The sequence below is a fragment of the Mesoplodon bidens genome (genome assembly GCF_964165515.1).
Source record: "Mesoplodon bidens genome assembly, chromosome: 7".
Lineage (NCBI taxonomy): Eukaryota > Metazoa > Chordata > Mammalia > Artiodactyla > Ziphiidae > Mesoplodon > Mesoplodon bidens.
In genome coordinates this window covers 92,014,736-92,028,923 of record NC_138164.1, presented here as the reverse complement: position 1 = coordinate 92,028,923, position 14,188 = coordinate 92,014,736, and the positions used below count along the sequence as shown (strand labels likewise).

Genomic DNA, 14,188 nt, shown 5'->3' with positions numbered 1-14,188 from the left:
CGTGAAAACACAGGCCAGAAGGGGGAAGGGCCGCCAGGTGTTCCCAGGAGACCCTGGCACCCCCAGCGGCTGATGGGGGCCCCTCCTCATCCAGCAGGTAGAGGCCACAGCATCAGCCTCCACCATCCTGGCCGGATATCAACTCTTTGACTCACACACATATAGAATTCTGATTAAAACCCTAAATTTAAACAAACCTGAGATCTGGGACCTGGGACCCTTTGCGGCAGTGCTGGCACCTGGACAAACGTGTCCTCCAACAACAAAATACCAATGAAAAACATTATGTGGGACTAAAAATAACTGCACACATGTGCAGTTGGGGCAAATGATGAACAATAAGATACAAAAAGGCCAAAATCCAACCGCCACTTCTGAGGCGCCAGAGCAAAAGCAGGGTCCTGCGCGTGATGCCTGCGCTCACCTCCACCAACGGGGTGGGAAGCTGCCCCTCCCGCCTGACCCACCAATTCGCCCCACCCTCCCCCCGTTTAAGGGACCAGGTTGACCCTCCTCGGGGATCAAGCAAGGGCATCTGTTTCTTGTTCTCACTCCCTCATGCTGCAGCACGAGTCCCAAGAAAGCCTTGCCTGAATTCCTCGTCTGGCCTCTTATCAATTTCTATTGATTAAAGAGTCCAAGGACTGGAGTCTACAGCAAACCTAGTGTTCAAGTTTGACCTCAATCCATCTCACGGTGGGAAAAGAGATTTCTGGAAGGCCTCTGAGTTTTAGGGGGAAATCCGAGGAAGTAGAGCTGATGTAGACCAGGGCACATAGCAGCCTGGCCAATACACAGGGGGTGCTTAGGGGCAGAGAAGCCATCTCCCCGCCTGGGATTAGAAGCGCCACAGTTCCTTTGGGGACAGGGGCAGCCAATGCAGCATTTAAAGGAGGAATCATAACAGCCTCGCTGCCGTGCACTGTGGGGTGTAACTCGTGAGGGACACTTTCTGTCGTCCACACAGCCTGAGCCAGTCACCCCCGCCTGCCTCTGCTCCTGCCTTTCTCCTCAGCCCTTCTCCTTCTCTCTGGCTCTGTGTCTGCCTCCACTGTCTGATCTCTTCTCTGTGCTGACCTCTGAGGACCAGCATGATGGAACAGAAAGAGTAATGGCTTTCAAGTTCAGACTGGGGTTCACATCCCACCTCTACCCCACACTGGCTGTGGGATCTTGGGCAAGACTTCCATGACCCTCAGCCTCCTCATCTGTGACCTCCTGGGGGACAGGGACCAAACCTCCCATTCATCATGAAGTCTCAGCTCAAAATTTGTTGCTTCACAAATAGAAGGTGTTCAGTGGTAATCTTCTAGACTCTGTTCTAAGTACCCTAAATACTTTTACATGTATTAACTCATTTAATCCACAGACCAACCCTATGATGTAGGTGCTATCATTGTCCCCATTTTACTGATGAGGAAACTGAAGCTCTTTGAATGAATGAATGAGTACAATGGCAATGGCAGGAATTGTTTATGTCAGAGTACCTGACCGAGGACCTGGTACCTCACATCTTCCATAGCAGATCTGCCACCCTTTCGGTTTCTCCTGGCATTGGGACAGTCTGTTGAGCACCCATCTCTGCCCCTGGGTTAGGCACAGCCTCCTCTCAGCCTCCCAGACAGGATGGCACACACCTCTGCCTGGGGCGTAGGAGTGAAGGGAATCTGCCCTCACTGAAGGAGTGAAGGGAATCTGCCCTCCGGATAGAAATTCCTCAAAACAGCACCAAAAACACAAGAACAACAATACAACCAATGCTTCCACCTCCCCCTTCCCCTGGAGGAGCCTGCTCTGGTCATCCAAGGCCTGCCAGATGCTTGGGCAACATTTCAGCAGCCCAAGGCCCTCAGCACAAGATGGCCAGGGACAGCACACAAACCTATAGCCAGTGCTGGGCAGCTTTCCATAACAGCAGAGGGAATCAGATGAGCCTCGGATGGTGCCTGGCACACCACAGGCATTTCTTTTGGTTGACCAAAAATTTCGTTGAGGTTTTTCTGTAAGATGGTGTGGAAAAACCCGAATGAACTTTTTGGCCAACCCAATAATAAATATTGAATTGATTGATAATTTTCTATGCACCATATAGTCTATAGGCGTTAACCACAAACTCCAGAACAGCCCTGTGAGTGGAGCATATTATCCCCATTTTACAGATGAGGAAACTGAGGCTTAAATGTCTATGGATCTTGCCCAAGTAGAAAGCAGCAGAACCAGGATTTGAATCCAGGCCTGTCAGGCTCTAAAGGCTATGCTCTTGATGTCCTGTTGTCTGAAACCAAATACCTGAAGGGACTTTTTCTTTCTTTCTCCCCTAGTTCCCCCCTTTCAAGGCACTCCCTAGCCAGGACCAGGTCTCACCCCGTCATTCCCTCTTCTGCCAGTAAGGCCACTCGTAGGATCCAGTCCCCTCTGGTTTTTGCTGCAGGACAGAAGGTGACCAGGACCCCAGCAGAACAACCCAGGGCTGGAGGCCCCTTCAACTCATTGGACAGAGGATGAGGATGTTAGTAAAACTAGAGCCTCCTTCGAGGGACTTCTAATCCTCTCCTGGCTGTCATCCCTCACTTGTCTCTTCCTGGTGCAGCCTGTGACTCCTACTGGACGTCTGTCCACCCTGAGTACTGGACGAAGCGCCACGTCTGGGAATGGCTCCAGTTCTGCTGCGACCAGTATAAGCTGGATGCCAACTGCATCTCCTTTTGCCACTTCAACATCAGCGGCCTGCAGCTGTGCAGTATGACACAGGAGGAGTTCATTGAGGCAGCTGGTGTCTGTGGGGAGTACCTGTACTTCATCCTCCAGAACATGCGCTCTCAAGGTCAGTGCCAAGAGGGCTGGGCTTTGGGGACAGGGTCCCGGTATTGGGACCAAATGACCTCTGAGGTCCTTCCCTACCATATGACTCACATGGCGAAATTTTATTAACTGCAACTCTCTGTTAAACCAAATCCCCTGCTAACCAGACCTTTCTGTACCCAGAAGCTCTAGCATGCTAGAATCAGAGATTGGAGGTAAAACAGAGTGAGTTACAAGGAAGCAAGCTGAGTACATTTTTTTTTAAAAAAGAAGAAGAAAGAAAGAAAAAGAAAACTAAAACACGTTCAAGGACCGCCCAGGAACCAGGCTGATACAACAAACTATTATGTTCATAAAGATTGTTAACCATAAAGCGTGGACAAAAAGAGACTTCTGCTTGACATTTTATTAAGCAGCAGAAGAAGATTAACTAGACCCTTTCCCTTCCCTGTTTCCAGAGGGGTCCGACTAATTGCCATTTCCTTTTATCACATTCCTAATGGTCAAGGATCGAATGGCCACAAGGTGGCCCCAGTAGCATTATTTAACACCAACATGCCCTGCAAGAGTAGAATGTTGCTGGACAGGTTTTTTAAACCCGGAAGCATTTTTTGAGAACATACAATTCTGTATCCCCATATCACAGAGAAAGGAACTGAGGTCCTGAATGGTTAAGTGACTTCTCCAAGGTCAACAGGGCTGATTCATGGAAAGTCAGTACAAAGCAAGGACTGTGAGATCAGAAAGACCTTTGCTCCAACCCTGGCTCTCACACTTTGGGGCCGCAGGGACTCTGGCAAATGGCTTAACCTCTCTGAATCTCCACCGTCTCGCCTCTGTGGTGGGGTTATGATACACACCTCCCCAGGCTTCTTGACAGGATTCAGTGAAACATTATCTGGCACAGCAAATAAGGACGCAAATACAATGACTGGCAACTGTTTTTGTCATCATGAATATAACCAAGAGGCAGAAATTTTAAAAAATAAAGAAACACATTTCAGCTCAATTTTAAGAAAGACTTTTCTAAAAGTTAGCACCTTTTTTAAAAAAGGCAGCTTCAGGGGACTTGCCTCGTGGTCCAGTGGTTAAAACGTCGCCTTCCAATACAGGGGGTATGGGTTCGATCCCTGGTCGGGGAGCTAGGATCCCAAGTGCCTCACAGCCAAAAAACCGAAACATAAAACAGAGGCACTATTGTAACAAATTCAATAAAAACTTTTAAAAAATGGTCCCCATCAAAAAAAAATCTTTAATTAATTAATTAAAAGGCGGCTTTAAAAGATACCTAAGGTAGGAAGCTCCCCATCCCTGGAGATAACCAAGCAATCTAATAGCCCCCTGCTTGATGGCAGTGCCGTGGCAGGGATTCCTATTTGGGTGGAAACCCACAGAGTACCTTCCCGCCCTATGATTCTTTGCCCTCCCCTTGATCTCCCCCATCACGGGCGCCTGAGAGCAGGAAAGCTAAGGATGGGGGCTCTCAGGCACTGCTTGGTTTCTGCCCTGGGAGCCATAGCCCCCTGGGGTGAGGAAGGGACAAACAGACATGCTGTCCACTGTTATCCAGTCTCTGCTTGATTATCGCCAGTGACAGTGACCTGCCAGGAGCAGTGGCCTCCACTCAGCGGGCCTTCCCTGAAAGGAGGCAAGTCTGAGCAAATCACAGAGGCTCAGGGAGGAGCTGGGGGCTCCATTCAGAACCATCCCAAGGGGACAGCCTTGCACGAGAACCCCAGGGCCACGGAGATGAGTATTCCATCCTGAGAAAAGATTCAGCTTGGTACCGCCAGCCTCGGCAGAACGTCAAGTCAATCACATTTGGTCTCCAGGCCCAGCAGTCCCTGTGCTGGGATCTCCCGCCTCGGGCACTTCCGTTCCTGACAACTGTTACATCAAAAAATACCTATCCCTGGTCCCATTACCTCAAAGTCTGTGCAGAACAAATAAGCTAAAATCCAACTGTTTTTTAAGCAGGCCACAAGTTGCCTCTTCTTATTCTAAGGAATCCCTGGAGTCACAAAGCTACCTCCAATGGTGGACTTTCAGGGACTCTATGGGCCAGGGCAGTTATCCTGTTGATCAGTAAGATGATCTATTCCATCAACCTGCTCTGTCCTCAAATTCCCCCTTTAATGTTCCTCAGGCGAGTGATTGAAATACATGTATTGTGACCAAAGTTTCCAGTGTCCCAATTTGCCCAGGACACGGTGCCTTCACCCATTATCCTGTCTTTCCTTCTCAAAAGTGTCCCTGTTTGGACAATAAATTGTATGTTAACTAGTTATTCCCCAGTTTAGGCCTTATATTACCCCATAGATTAGGGCTCTGACAGAAAATGACACAGAACAAGTTATAGCAGGGAGAGGAGTTAAAGGGGGCTCTAGGCCCAGCGTGCTGTCTGGCTCAGCAGGTGCTGCAGTAGGATTGAAGGGCCCTAAAGCATGAGGACCCTGGTCTCTGGAAGGCGAAGTCGGCCGGAGAGGTGGAGGGCAGAGGAGGCTCTCCCAGCACAGGAGAGGAAGATTTCCCATCACCCCCTCCTGTTCTCGGGAAGAGGGAAGAGAGTGCGTGGCTGACCAGAACCAATCATTCCTAGAACCAACGGCCCTAGGAATCAAGTCACAACTCTGCCCTGCTCCTGTCTTCTCAGTAAATGGGAACTAGTCCTCACGTTGGACACCAAGTTAGAAAGCAGATGGTCTTTGGCCCTGTGCTGCTATGTGAAAATGTGATCTGAAACTCGATTCGCCCCACTCTTCAGAGACCACAGAGGCCCCGACTGTCTCCAGACTCCTTTAAATCCTCATGTCGGGTTCTGCATTTCTTGCAGCTTCCCGTGTCCATTTTTCTCTTTGACCCGCATGTAACAGGCGTTCAAATCCCCAAGGGATTAGAGGTCACATCCCAGATCATAGACTCTTGAGAGCCAACAGGGAGGGTAGGGGTGTTTTTGTCACATGTTGCCAGTAAGGAACACGAGCCCGGAGACAGGGTGACTGGGCAAGTCTGCACAGGGGTCAGTGATTCGGCCCAGCTCAGAGCCCAGGCCTCCTGATCCCAAGCCAGAACTCACTCCCAGTGCCCACTCAGAAAAGCCTAGAAGCTGCTGGGATGCATGGCTCAGGGCTCTCTCCAGGTGGCCTTTAAAAACAAGGAGATCGGGCTTCCCTGGTGGCGTAGTGGTTGAGAGTCCACCTGCCGATGCAGGGGACACGGGTTCGTGCCCCGGTCCGGGAAGATCCCACGTGCCGCGGAGCGGCTGGGCCCGTGAGCCATGGCCGCTGAGCCTGCGCGTCCGGAGCCTGTGCTCCGCAACGGGAGAGGCCACAACAGTGAGAGGCCCGCGTACCGCAAAAAAAAACAAAAAACAAGGAGATTGAGGAATTCCTTGGCGGTCCAGTAGTTAGGACCCGGTGCTTTCACTGCTGGGGCCTGGTTCAATCCCTGATCAGGGAACTAAGATCCCGCAAGCCTCACAGGGCAGCCAAAAAAAAAAAAAAAAAAAAAACCAAGGAGATTACATCTCTCAGGGGTGGCTTCAGGGTGGCCCTATAAAGGCCAGGTGGTCTCCAAGGTTCCTTCTGAAACAAAAGTACCCTGCAGGGGGCACGGTGGCTCCCCTTCTCCCCAGTACCTCCCCTCCTGGCCTGGCTGGGGAAACCAGGATTGTATGCCATGGTTTGCGGATTTCTTTTTCTTTCCCAGGTTACTCCTTTTTTAATGACCCTGAAGAGACCAAGGCCACCATCAAAGACTGTAAGTAACTGAGTTCAAGCTGCCCGCGGCCGTGTTGAGGCTATTGTTGGGCACATGGGCTTGAAAGATGTTCTTGTGGGACCACACTCAACGTCTGATGACCTGAAACAGTAAAGGCTAGGAGAAGATGGCAGGAGAAACGCGGTGGACAGAGCAAGTCTGTGGCTTCCTTAACCTCCCCCAGACTCAGTTTCCTTGTCTATAAAATAGTGAGACACTCGCTGGGTTGTGAGTTCAGGTAACAGGACATACAAAGTGCCTGGCCTGTGCCAGCAGCGTAGATGCTCCAAATACTGGTACCCTTTAGCAATAATCATCATAATTACTAACCATTAGAGGCCTTGTGTTTGATAATGTCTACAAAGAACCTGAGCTCACTAAGCAGGTCACGTTTATAATTATAAGGTCATGGAGGATCTCAAATGGCCTTGTTGCTTCTGAAAATTAACACTCACGGTTTCACTTCTGCAGATGGAGAAGGTTTAAGAAAGGGAACTTTGGAGCTTTCATTTTTTAAAGATGATGATGATGATGATTGCTCTTAGTTACTGAGACCCACGCCAAGGTCCTGGCTCGGGGGCCTGGCCAACTAGGACAAAGTAGCCGCCCGGGGCTTCAAGCAGTGTCCCCATTCATGTTAAATATCTATAAGATTAATAGCTACTGTTAGTGTTTGTGAAGCCCTTACTATGTGCCCAGCGCGGTGCCAGGCCAAGTATTCTACCTACATTAACTTATTTAATCGTCATGATAACTTTGTTAGGTAGTAATGTTATCCCCATTTGCATCTGAGGAAACTGGAGGTGCTGTACCTCACAAGTTACGAGTTATAAGTCAGTGCCGAGCTGAGATTCCAACTCATCTTCTCAAAGTCTATGCTCATACGCTGTGTCCTTCACCACATGCCCACAGGTGCATACACACATGCACGCATGCTCCCAGACCCTGCTGTTCACTCTGCTGTCCACTTGGTTGAAACCGAAGACTCAGGACTCCTCTGGGTCTGGGCCCAGCTCCACAGTGGTTCAGAGAGCAGGAGATTTTCAACTCAGTACCTGCTGAAGGGGCCCAGGCCCGACAAGCTAGGAAACCGTCAGAACTGGCCCGAGTGAAGTACCCCAGCCCCTCTGCACTTGGTCTCTCCTCTCCACACCCTCCCCACCTCCACTGCAGAAGCACCGGAGGACAAAGCGTACGGGCCTGGCTTTGCTGCTGGGCAGCTCCGGCTCCTGGCACGGGGTGCAGGCTCCATGGCTGGACTGCTCGCATCCTGGGGACGTGCATGTGATAAGCTCGATTCAGAAACTGCCACGCCAGCATCCACCCAGCTTCTGGAGGACAGCGGACCACGATTTCAATCAGTGACTGAGACCATATCCTTTGGCCACATTTTAACAGTCTCCAGTTTCAAGGCAACCAAACCTCTCCAAATCCCACAGACAGCAGAGAGCCCGGGCCATGTCCCCACTCGCCCTGCGGCAGGCACAGCCCAGCTGCAGGGGCACATTGAAGATGAAGATCGTTGTGAGACAGGGAGCTGCCCCCAGAGTACTGTGGACCTCCGGAGAGAAGTTTGGGTCAGGGTTCGGGGTACTGCTGCTGCCGCCACCTCAGACTGACCTTGGGGACATTTGGATCTGGGAAGCTGCCTCAACGTGGCCACGCACTGATGGCTTCAGCCCCTCTGCCCCCACTAACACCCTCACCCCACCACCCGCCAAGCAAGGCCTCCAGCCAAGCCGAGCCGTGACTACCCTCAAAGCCACCGCTGAGGACTAGGAACAGATAAAACAGGGTTATTTATCTCTGGCAAGACCCACAAGGGGAAACTCCCACCATCCCCACAGCCCTGCCTCGTGCCGACCCATCCTGTGTTCATCTCTTAAGCCAAATCTCTTCCATCCAAAGCACGCGGAGAAAGCATCAAAATTAAAAGGGTGACTCTTCCACTTCTTGCCATTTTGGCATTTCAGAGAGAGCTTGTTGTCTGGTCACCAGTTAATAATTCGCCTGTGTTTGTCTTGACGACTCCATTTGTTTTCTCTCTTCTTAAAAGATTAAATTAAAACAGTGGCCAGGTTTTCTCTGCAGGTGATGCCGCAGAGCGTGACATTGGATCAGATAGGAGGGCAGAACCCTTTCTCGGTCTTGATCAACCGGCCGTCAGCCCTGCTCACCTGCTCACCTGCATTCACCTCTCTCTACGTGGCGGCAACCTCACTGTCAGCTGATCTCACCTGAGCATTCACTGTGGCTTGGCCCGTGTGCATGGGCCCGTTTTCCCACATCAATACAATTCCAGGCCGTAATGTAGGAAAGGGTGGAGGAGAGGCCGAAGGGACCCCGAGAGTTGAAGTCACGCATTCGTGTCATTGTTTGTTCCAGAGAATGATGCACGGCAATTATTAGGGCTGGGGGCCCTGGTGCCGGACTGTTCACATGCGATCTCAGCTCCGACGTCGGGCAGGCACATGACCTGGATCGGGCTCCCCAGACATCGCCAGGGCTCGCTCCGTTCTGCTCAGGCATCTTCTTGTCCGAGAGCTTTGTCTGTTCGCTCTTATTACAGTTGCAACATCGTTCAGCCCTTTCACCATGACCTCTATTCTCCCACCCCGCTGCATTCCTCTCCATGGCATTTATCACCAACTGAAATAGGCCATGTTTGCTCACTGGACGTTCCTTCCCACTTGGGTGCAAGTCCCCTGAGAGGAGAGCCTGGGACCTGTTTCGTGATGTCCGTCCCGTGCCTGCTGCAGAGAGTACACTGTGCCTCAGCACTCGTGAGCCCGTGAGTGAAGGACCTCCAGGGAGACACCCAGCCACTCGACACCTCTGTTTTCTTATACGTAAAATGGGAGAGTAAGAAACGTGCATCATAAAGGTGGGTGAGATTGGGTGAGCACCTGGCAGTAGCAAACACTCAACAAACTTTAATAATTATTCTTTAAGTATCTATTGAACACCTGCCATGAAAGACATGCTGAAGCAGGAATTGTGAACATCTGCTTTGAAACGGAACTGCTCTGGGTTCAAGTCCTGGCTCCACCTCTCTGGATGAAATTCTTAAACTCTGTGGGCTTCAGTTGCTCCTCAATACATGGAAATAGCGATTATACCACACAGGGTCATGGCAGGTATTAAATGAGATACTGTATGTGAAGCCCTTACAAGCACTTGGCACTTAGTAAGCGCTCCATTAATATCAGCTGTTAGTACACATGAACAACGGACGAGATGGACCTCTACGGTAGAGGTAGAAAGGGACCAATGCTGGAACACTGAGGAACACGCAGGTGCTATGGGACAGAGAGGGCTCTAACCCAGAGGGTGAGTTCCGAGAAGACTTCCTGACGAGGTTTTGTGAGAGTGGGGTCAGCTGGGTGGAAGTGGGGAGCAGGAAGCATGTGCAAAGGAATCAGGAGAAAGTCAAGCCCCATTGGGACCATCTGACCCAAAGGAGGGACGAAGTTGGGGAGCAGCAAAGGATAAGCCTGGAGAACTGGGTGGAGGTCCATGTGTGAAAGGCCTGACTAACGTGGCAGCCTCTGCGCGGGAGACCACAGGGTACCACTGCAGGATGTCACGCCAGGGAGTGACAAGACCCACTGGCACTGAGACAGGCCCCCCTGGGCAGTGGTGTGGCAGACTCTCAACCACTGCGCCACCAGGGAAGCCCTACCTTTTATTTTTTAATCATATACACTTTGCAGCAACGTGAGTGTCTCAGACTTACAGCGTGATTTCTAATTTAACTCGGCCTTGAGGTCACGCCTTGCTTTCTGCTCTTCACAAGCTCTACTCTCCTTGCTTTTACCTGTGTCCCTTCTAGTCTGTTCTCCACACACTAGCCAGAGGAATCTTCTTAAAAAGTAGACCTTGTTAAAGTCCTAAGTCTTCGCTTTACTCTTTGAATAAAATCCCACGTCCTGGGCTTCCCTGGTGGCGCAGTGGTTGAGAGTCCGCCTGCCGATGCAGGGGACACGGGTTCGTGCCCCGGTCCAGGAAGATCCCACATGCCGCGGAGCGGCTGGGCCCATGAGCCATGGCCGCTGAGCCTGCGCGTCCGGAGCCTGTGCTCCGCAACGGGAGAGGCCACAGCAGTGAGAGGCCCGCGTACCACACACACAGAAAAAAAATCCCACGTCCTTACCATGTGCCCACGTGACCTGCCGGCAGCACCGTGCCCCTACCGCCATGCCTGGGCACCCCACGGGCCTCCCTGGTCGCCACCCTTGGCTTTGCACATGCTGCTCCTTCCCTCTGGAACACCCTCCCACCTCCTGACATCAGTGTGAGTGTCTCCCTTCCAGGAGACTTGCCCTGGCCACCCCATCTACAGCAGGTGCTTTCCTCCGCTTCGTTCTCTGTCTAAGGCCTCCTTCCTTCATAACACTTAACGCAACGGCGATTTGTGTTTCACTTGTGTTTTCCTTGCCCAATAGTCCTTAACCTCGAGGTGAGCAGGGACCAAGTCTGTCTTGTTCACTTTCTATCTCCAGCTCAGAGCCCAGAACCTGGCACACAGTAGGGCCCCAGTGTTGAATACAAACGCTCCTTAAACCTACTAATTATTCCCAAAGGGCCCAGCACGCTGTCTCCTACCACAAAGGTGTTCAATTAATAGTTGCTCATTTGGTGTGATTTGAGGTCGGAATGTGGCCTCCAGCTTCCTTCCTACAGCTGTAAATCACTCTGTTGCAGACGCTGTTTCCAGTTGCTTGAAAACAAGTGGCATCAAAAGTCAAGACTGTCACAGTCATAGTCGAACAAGTAAGTGTAAGAGATGTCATCTGTCATTGGTAATTTCTTAAAACCATTCATGAGACAAAGTAATCTACTTTAATAAGCTTTGAGACTCAGTGTTTGAGTCCTGTTATTTCCCAAAGAACATAGCAGAGAAACTGATGATTACCGTTATGTGTTATCAAAATCCAATTTCTTTCTTTTGACTTGGAAATGGTATTAGGAGAATTAAAGTAATGTTCTAACCATGTTAAATTTCTGAATAAGGGTTTGTTTCTCCTGGTCTACTGTGAATCCTTCTCACTGAAGTACTCAGAGATGATACTAAAGAAACCCCATGAGTTGGCAATTCTGTTAGCTTTCCCAGAACTAAGATCTACCCAGGACAGGGTCGAGCCTGCTGGGCTTGGTTCTAGCCATTTAACATGTATTAAATCATAATCCTCTAACCTGTGCTATGAGGTAGGTACTCTTATGTTGACTTTAAAAAATGCACAACATGGGAGTTGCGAGTTAAGTTTTTGGGGGGCAAAATGAGGACTTCAGCCCGGGAGACAGCGGTTCAGGTAACTCTGAGAAACTGCCCCAAGGAGGCGAGGGGAGGAGCCAGGAGATACGGAGTTTTGCAGCAAAGAGCAGGTAATCGGAACGTCAGAAGATTATTGATTTTTGTTTTTTGTTTTTCTAACATCTTCATTGGAGTATAATTGCTTTACAATGGTGTTTTAGTTTCTGCTTTATTACTGAGCATATCCCCTGAGAAAACCATAATTCAAAAAGAGTCATGTACCACAATGTTTATTGCAGCTTTATTTACAATAGCCAGCACACGGAAGCAACCTAAGTGTCCATCGACAGACGAGCAGATAAAGAAGATGTGGCACATATACACAATGGAATATTAGCCATAAAAAGAAACGAAATTGAGTTATTTGTAGTGAGGTGGATGGACCTAGAGTCTGTCATAAAGATTATTGTTAATTAAAGACAACCAAATGTCTCAACTTAAGGAATTCAGCGCTTTTCTAGGTATGGGAAGATGCAAGAGTGTGGGCTCAGTGAAATCATTCCTTTGATATGCACCTCAGCTATCTGGGGCCAGTATCCTGTATTTTCACACCCTGAGTTTCCTCAGGGCTCACCGCAGGGACTGGCTGCAGTCTGATGGCTGCTAGATGGCAGGGAAATTTTTCAGCCCTGAGTCGCCTCAGGGCTCACTGGCTCCCATTGGAGGGTTGAAATCATTGATGACTGTACCATCCTTTGTTTATTTATATGGCAGGAAATATTCCATTTGTAAATATTCCATTCCATTTATAAATATTCCATTTATCACTTACTAACCCATTTTAGAGAGAAGATAACTAGAGAGATTTGGTTACAGAGCTAGAAGAGGTGAATTCAGGACCCAAACCCAGCCAGTCAGGCTCCAGAGCCAGTCTTAATTATGACACAATGGAACAAGAGAAATACCAGTTTTTCATGCAAAACATAATTGTAGGATTAGTCCCGCCAGACAGTTGTAGCTATGGGATCTCAGTACAACCATACTGCTTTTCAGAAAGAAGAATGAAAACATCATTCGACTGTCATTTCATTAATTCCGTAGAATTAGTTGGCAGTTCCATAGAGCAGGGAAAGTTCGTGAGCCAGTGTTGCTGGTCGATGCAAATAGGATGTCTCTGGGTGTGCTTTGTAATTACTTTAGTAGAAGAGGACATTTCACAGCTAGGTATGGTTCCAAGTAGAGCGCTCCGTCATCACTTTGGGAAATAACCATGAAGGAGCATTTCTCATGGGTTCATGAGAACTTGTACAACTCTTCAATTTTTCTGTTTTAATTTTTAGCTAACTTTTTTTCCTTCCCTAAAGGCCTCCAGAGCTCTCACCTATGGGAATTTGTGCGAGACCTGCTTCTATCTCCTGAGGAAAACTGTGGCATTCTGGAATGGGAAGATAGGGAACAAGGTATTTTTCGGGTGGTTAAATCAGAAGCCCTGGCAAAGATGTGGGGACAAAGGAAGAGAAATGACAGAATGACGTATGAAAAGTTGAGCAGAGCTCTGAGGTAAGTGAACAGCATGAAATGCCGTGAGCCTTCAGGCAGAGTTATATAAAAAGTGTCATGAGACAACACTTCGGCTCTTAGGTACAGGTGGGATGAGGGTTTGTAAACTGACACGCCATCCTTTCCATTCTTGGCAGTGTTCCCCGGGGATCACTCTGAAGCCAGGCTATCAGACACACACACACACACACACACACACACACGTTTTGAACCAGATGTGGTGAGGTTCGCTCTTCAAGATGACTGGGAAAGGTTTAAGCGTAAGTTGATAAGAGGGTGTGAAAATACCAGGGTAACCAAAGACCAGCCTGTCACCTGAGAGGAAAGAGGGACGTGTTGATGTGCTGTTGTTTTCCCAGGGTATGAACCCTCCTCACGTCCCTCTTCTGCTGTCTTTCACAGGTACTACTATAAAACAGGAATTCTGGAACGGGTCGACCGAAGATTAGTATACAAATTTGGAAAAAACGCACACGGGTGGCAGGAAGACAAGCTATGATCTGCTCCATCATCAAGCTCATTTTATGGATTTCTGTCTTTTAAAACAATAGATTGCAATAGACATTGAAAGTTCACTTTTTTAAAAGCCTGCAAACGTGCGGATAAAATTTCTCCACATCTCAGCTTACATTTGGATTCAGAGTTGTTGTTGTCTACTTGGGGGTGATGACAGCAACCCTTAAGAACTTCCTTTTTTTTTTTTTTTTTACCCGAGGGGAGGAGGGGATGATCTTTTGTGGTACCCTGATCAAACATCACTTCCCTAATGAAGAGTTGCAGAACCACAATGCCCTGTGCCATTGGTGCTGCTCA

General features: G+C 49.3%; 1 protein-coding gene across 4 annotated transcripts in view; it reads left to right on the top strand.

Annotated features, from left to right (window-relative positions):
* The window catches only part of ELF5 (E74 like ETS transcription factor 5), a gene marked incomplete at both ends in the record, with an annotated part of 42,505 nt that extends 28,631 nt beyond the window's left edge, over positions 1-13,874 (top strand). For 2 of the 4 annotated variants that reach the window (XM_081240818.1, XM_081240816.1), the window contains 5 exons: positions 2,591-2,824; positions 6,511-6,561; positions 11,266-11,334; positions 13,180-13,375; positions 13,778-13,874. In XM_081240818.1, coding sequence (XP_081096944.1) covers positions 2,591-2,824; positions 6,511-6,561; positions 11,266-11,334; positions 13,180-13,375; positions 13,778-13,874 — 647 coding nt within the window. The remainder of the gene's footprint in view (positions 1-2,590; positions 2,825-6,510; positions 6,562-11,265; positions 11,335-13,179; positions 13,376-13,777) is intronic. The other 2 variants (XM_081240819.1, XM_081240817.1) reach the window with 2 other exon arrangements.
* Positions 13,875-14,188: the final 314 nt, after the last annotated feature.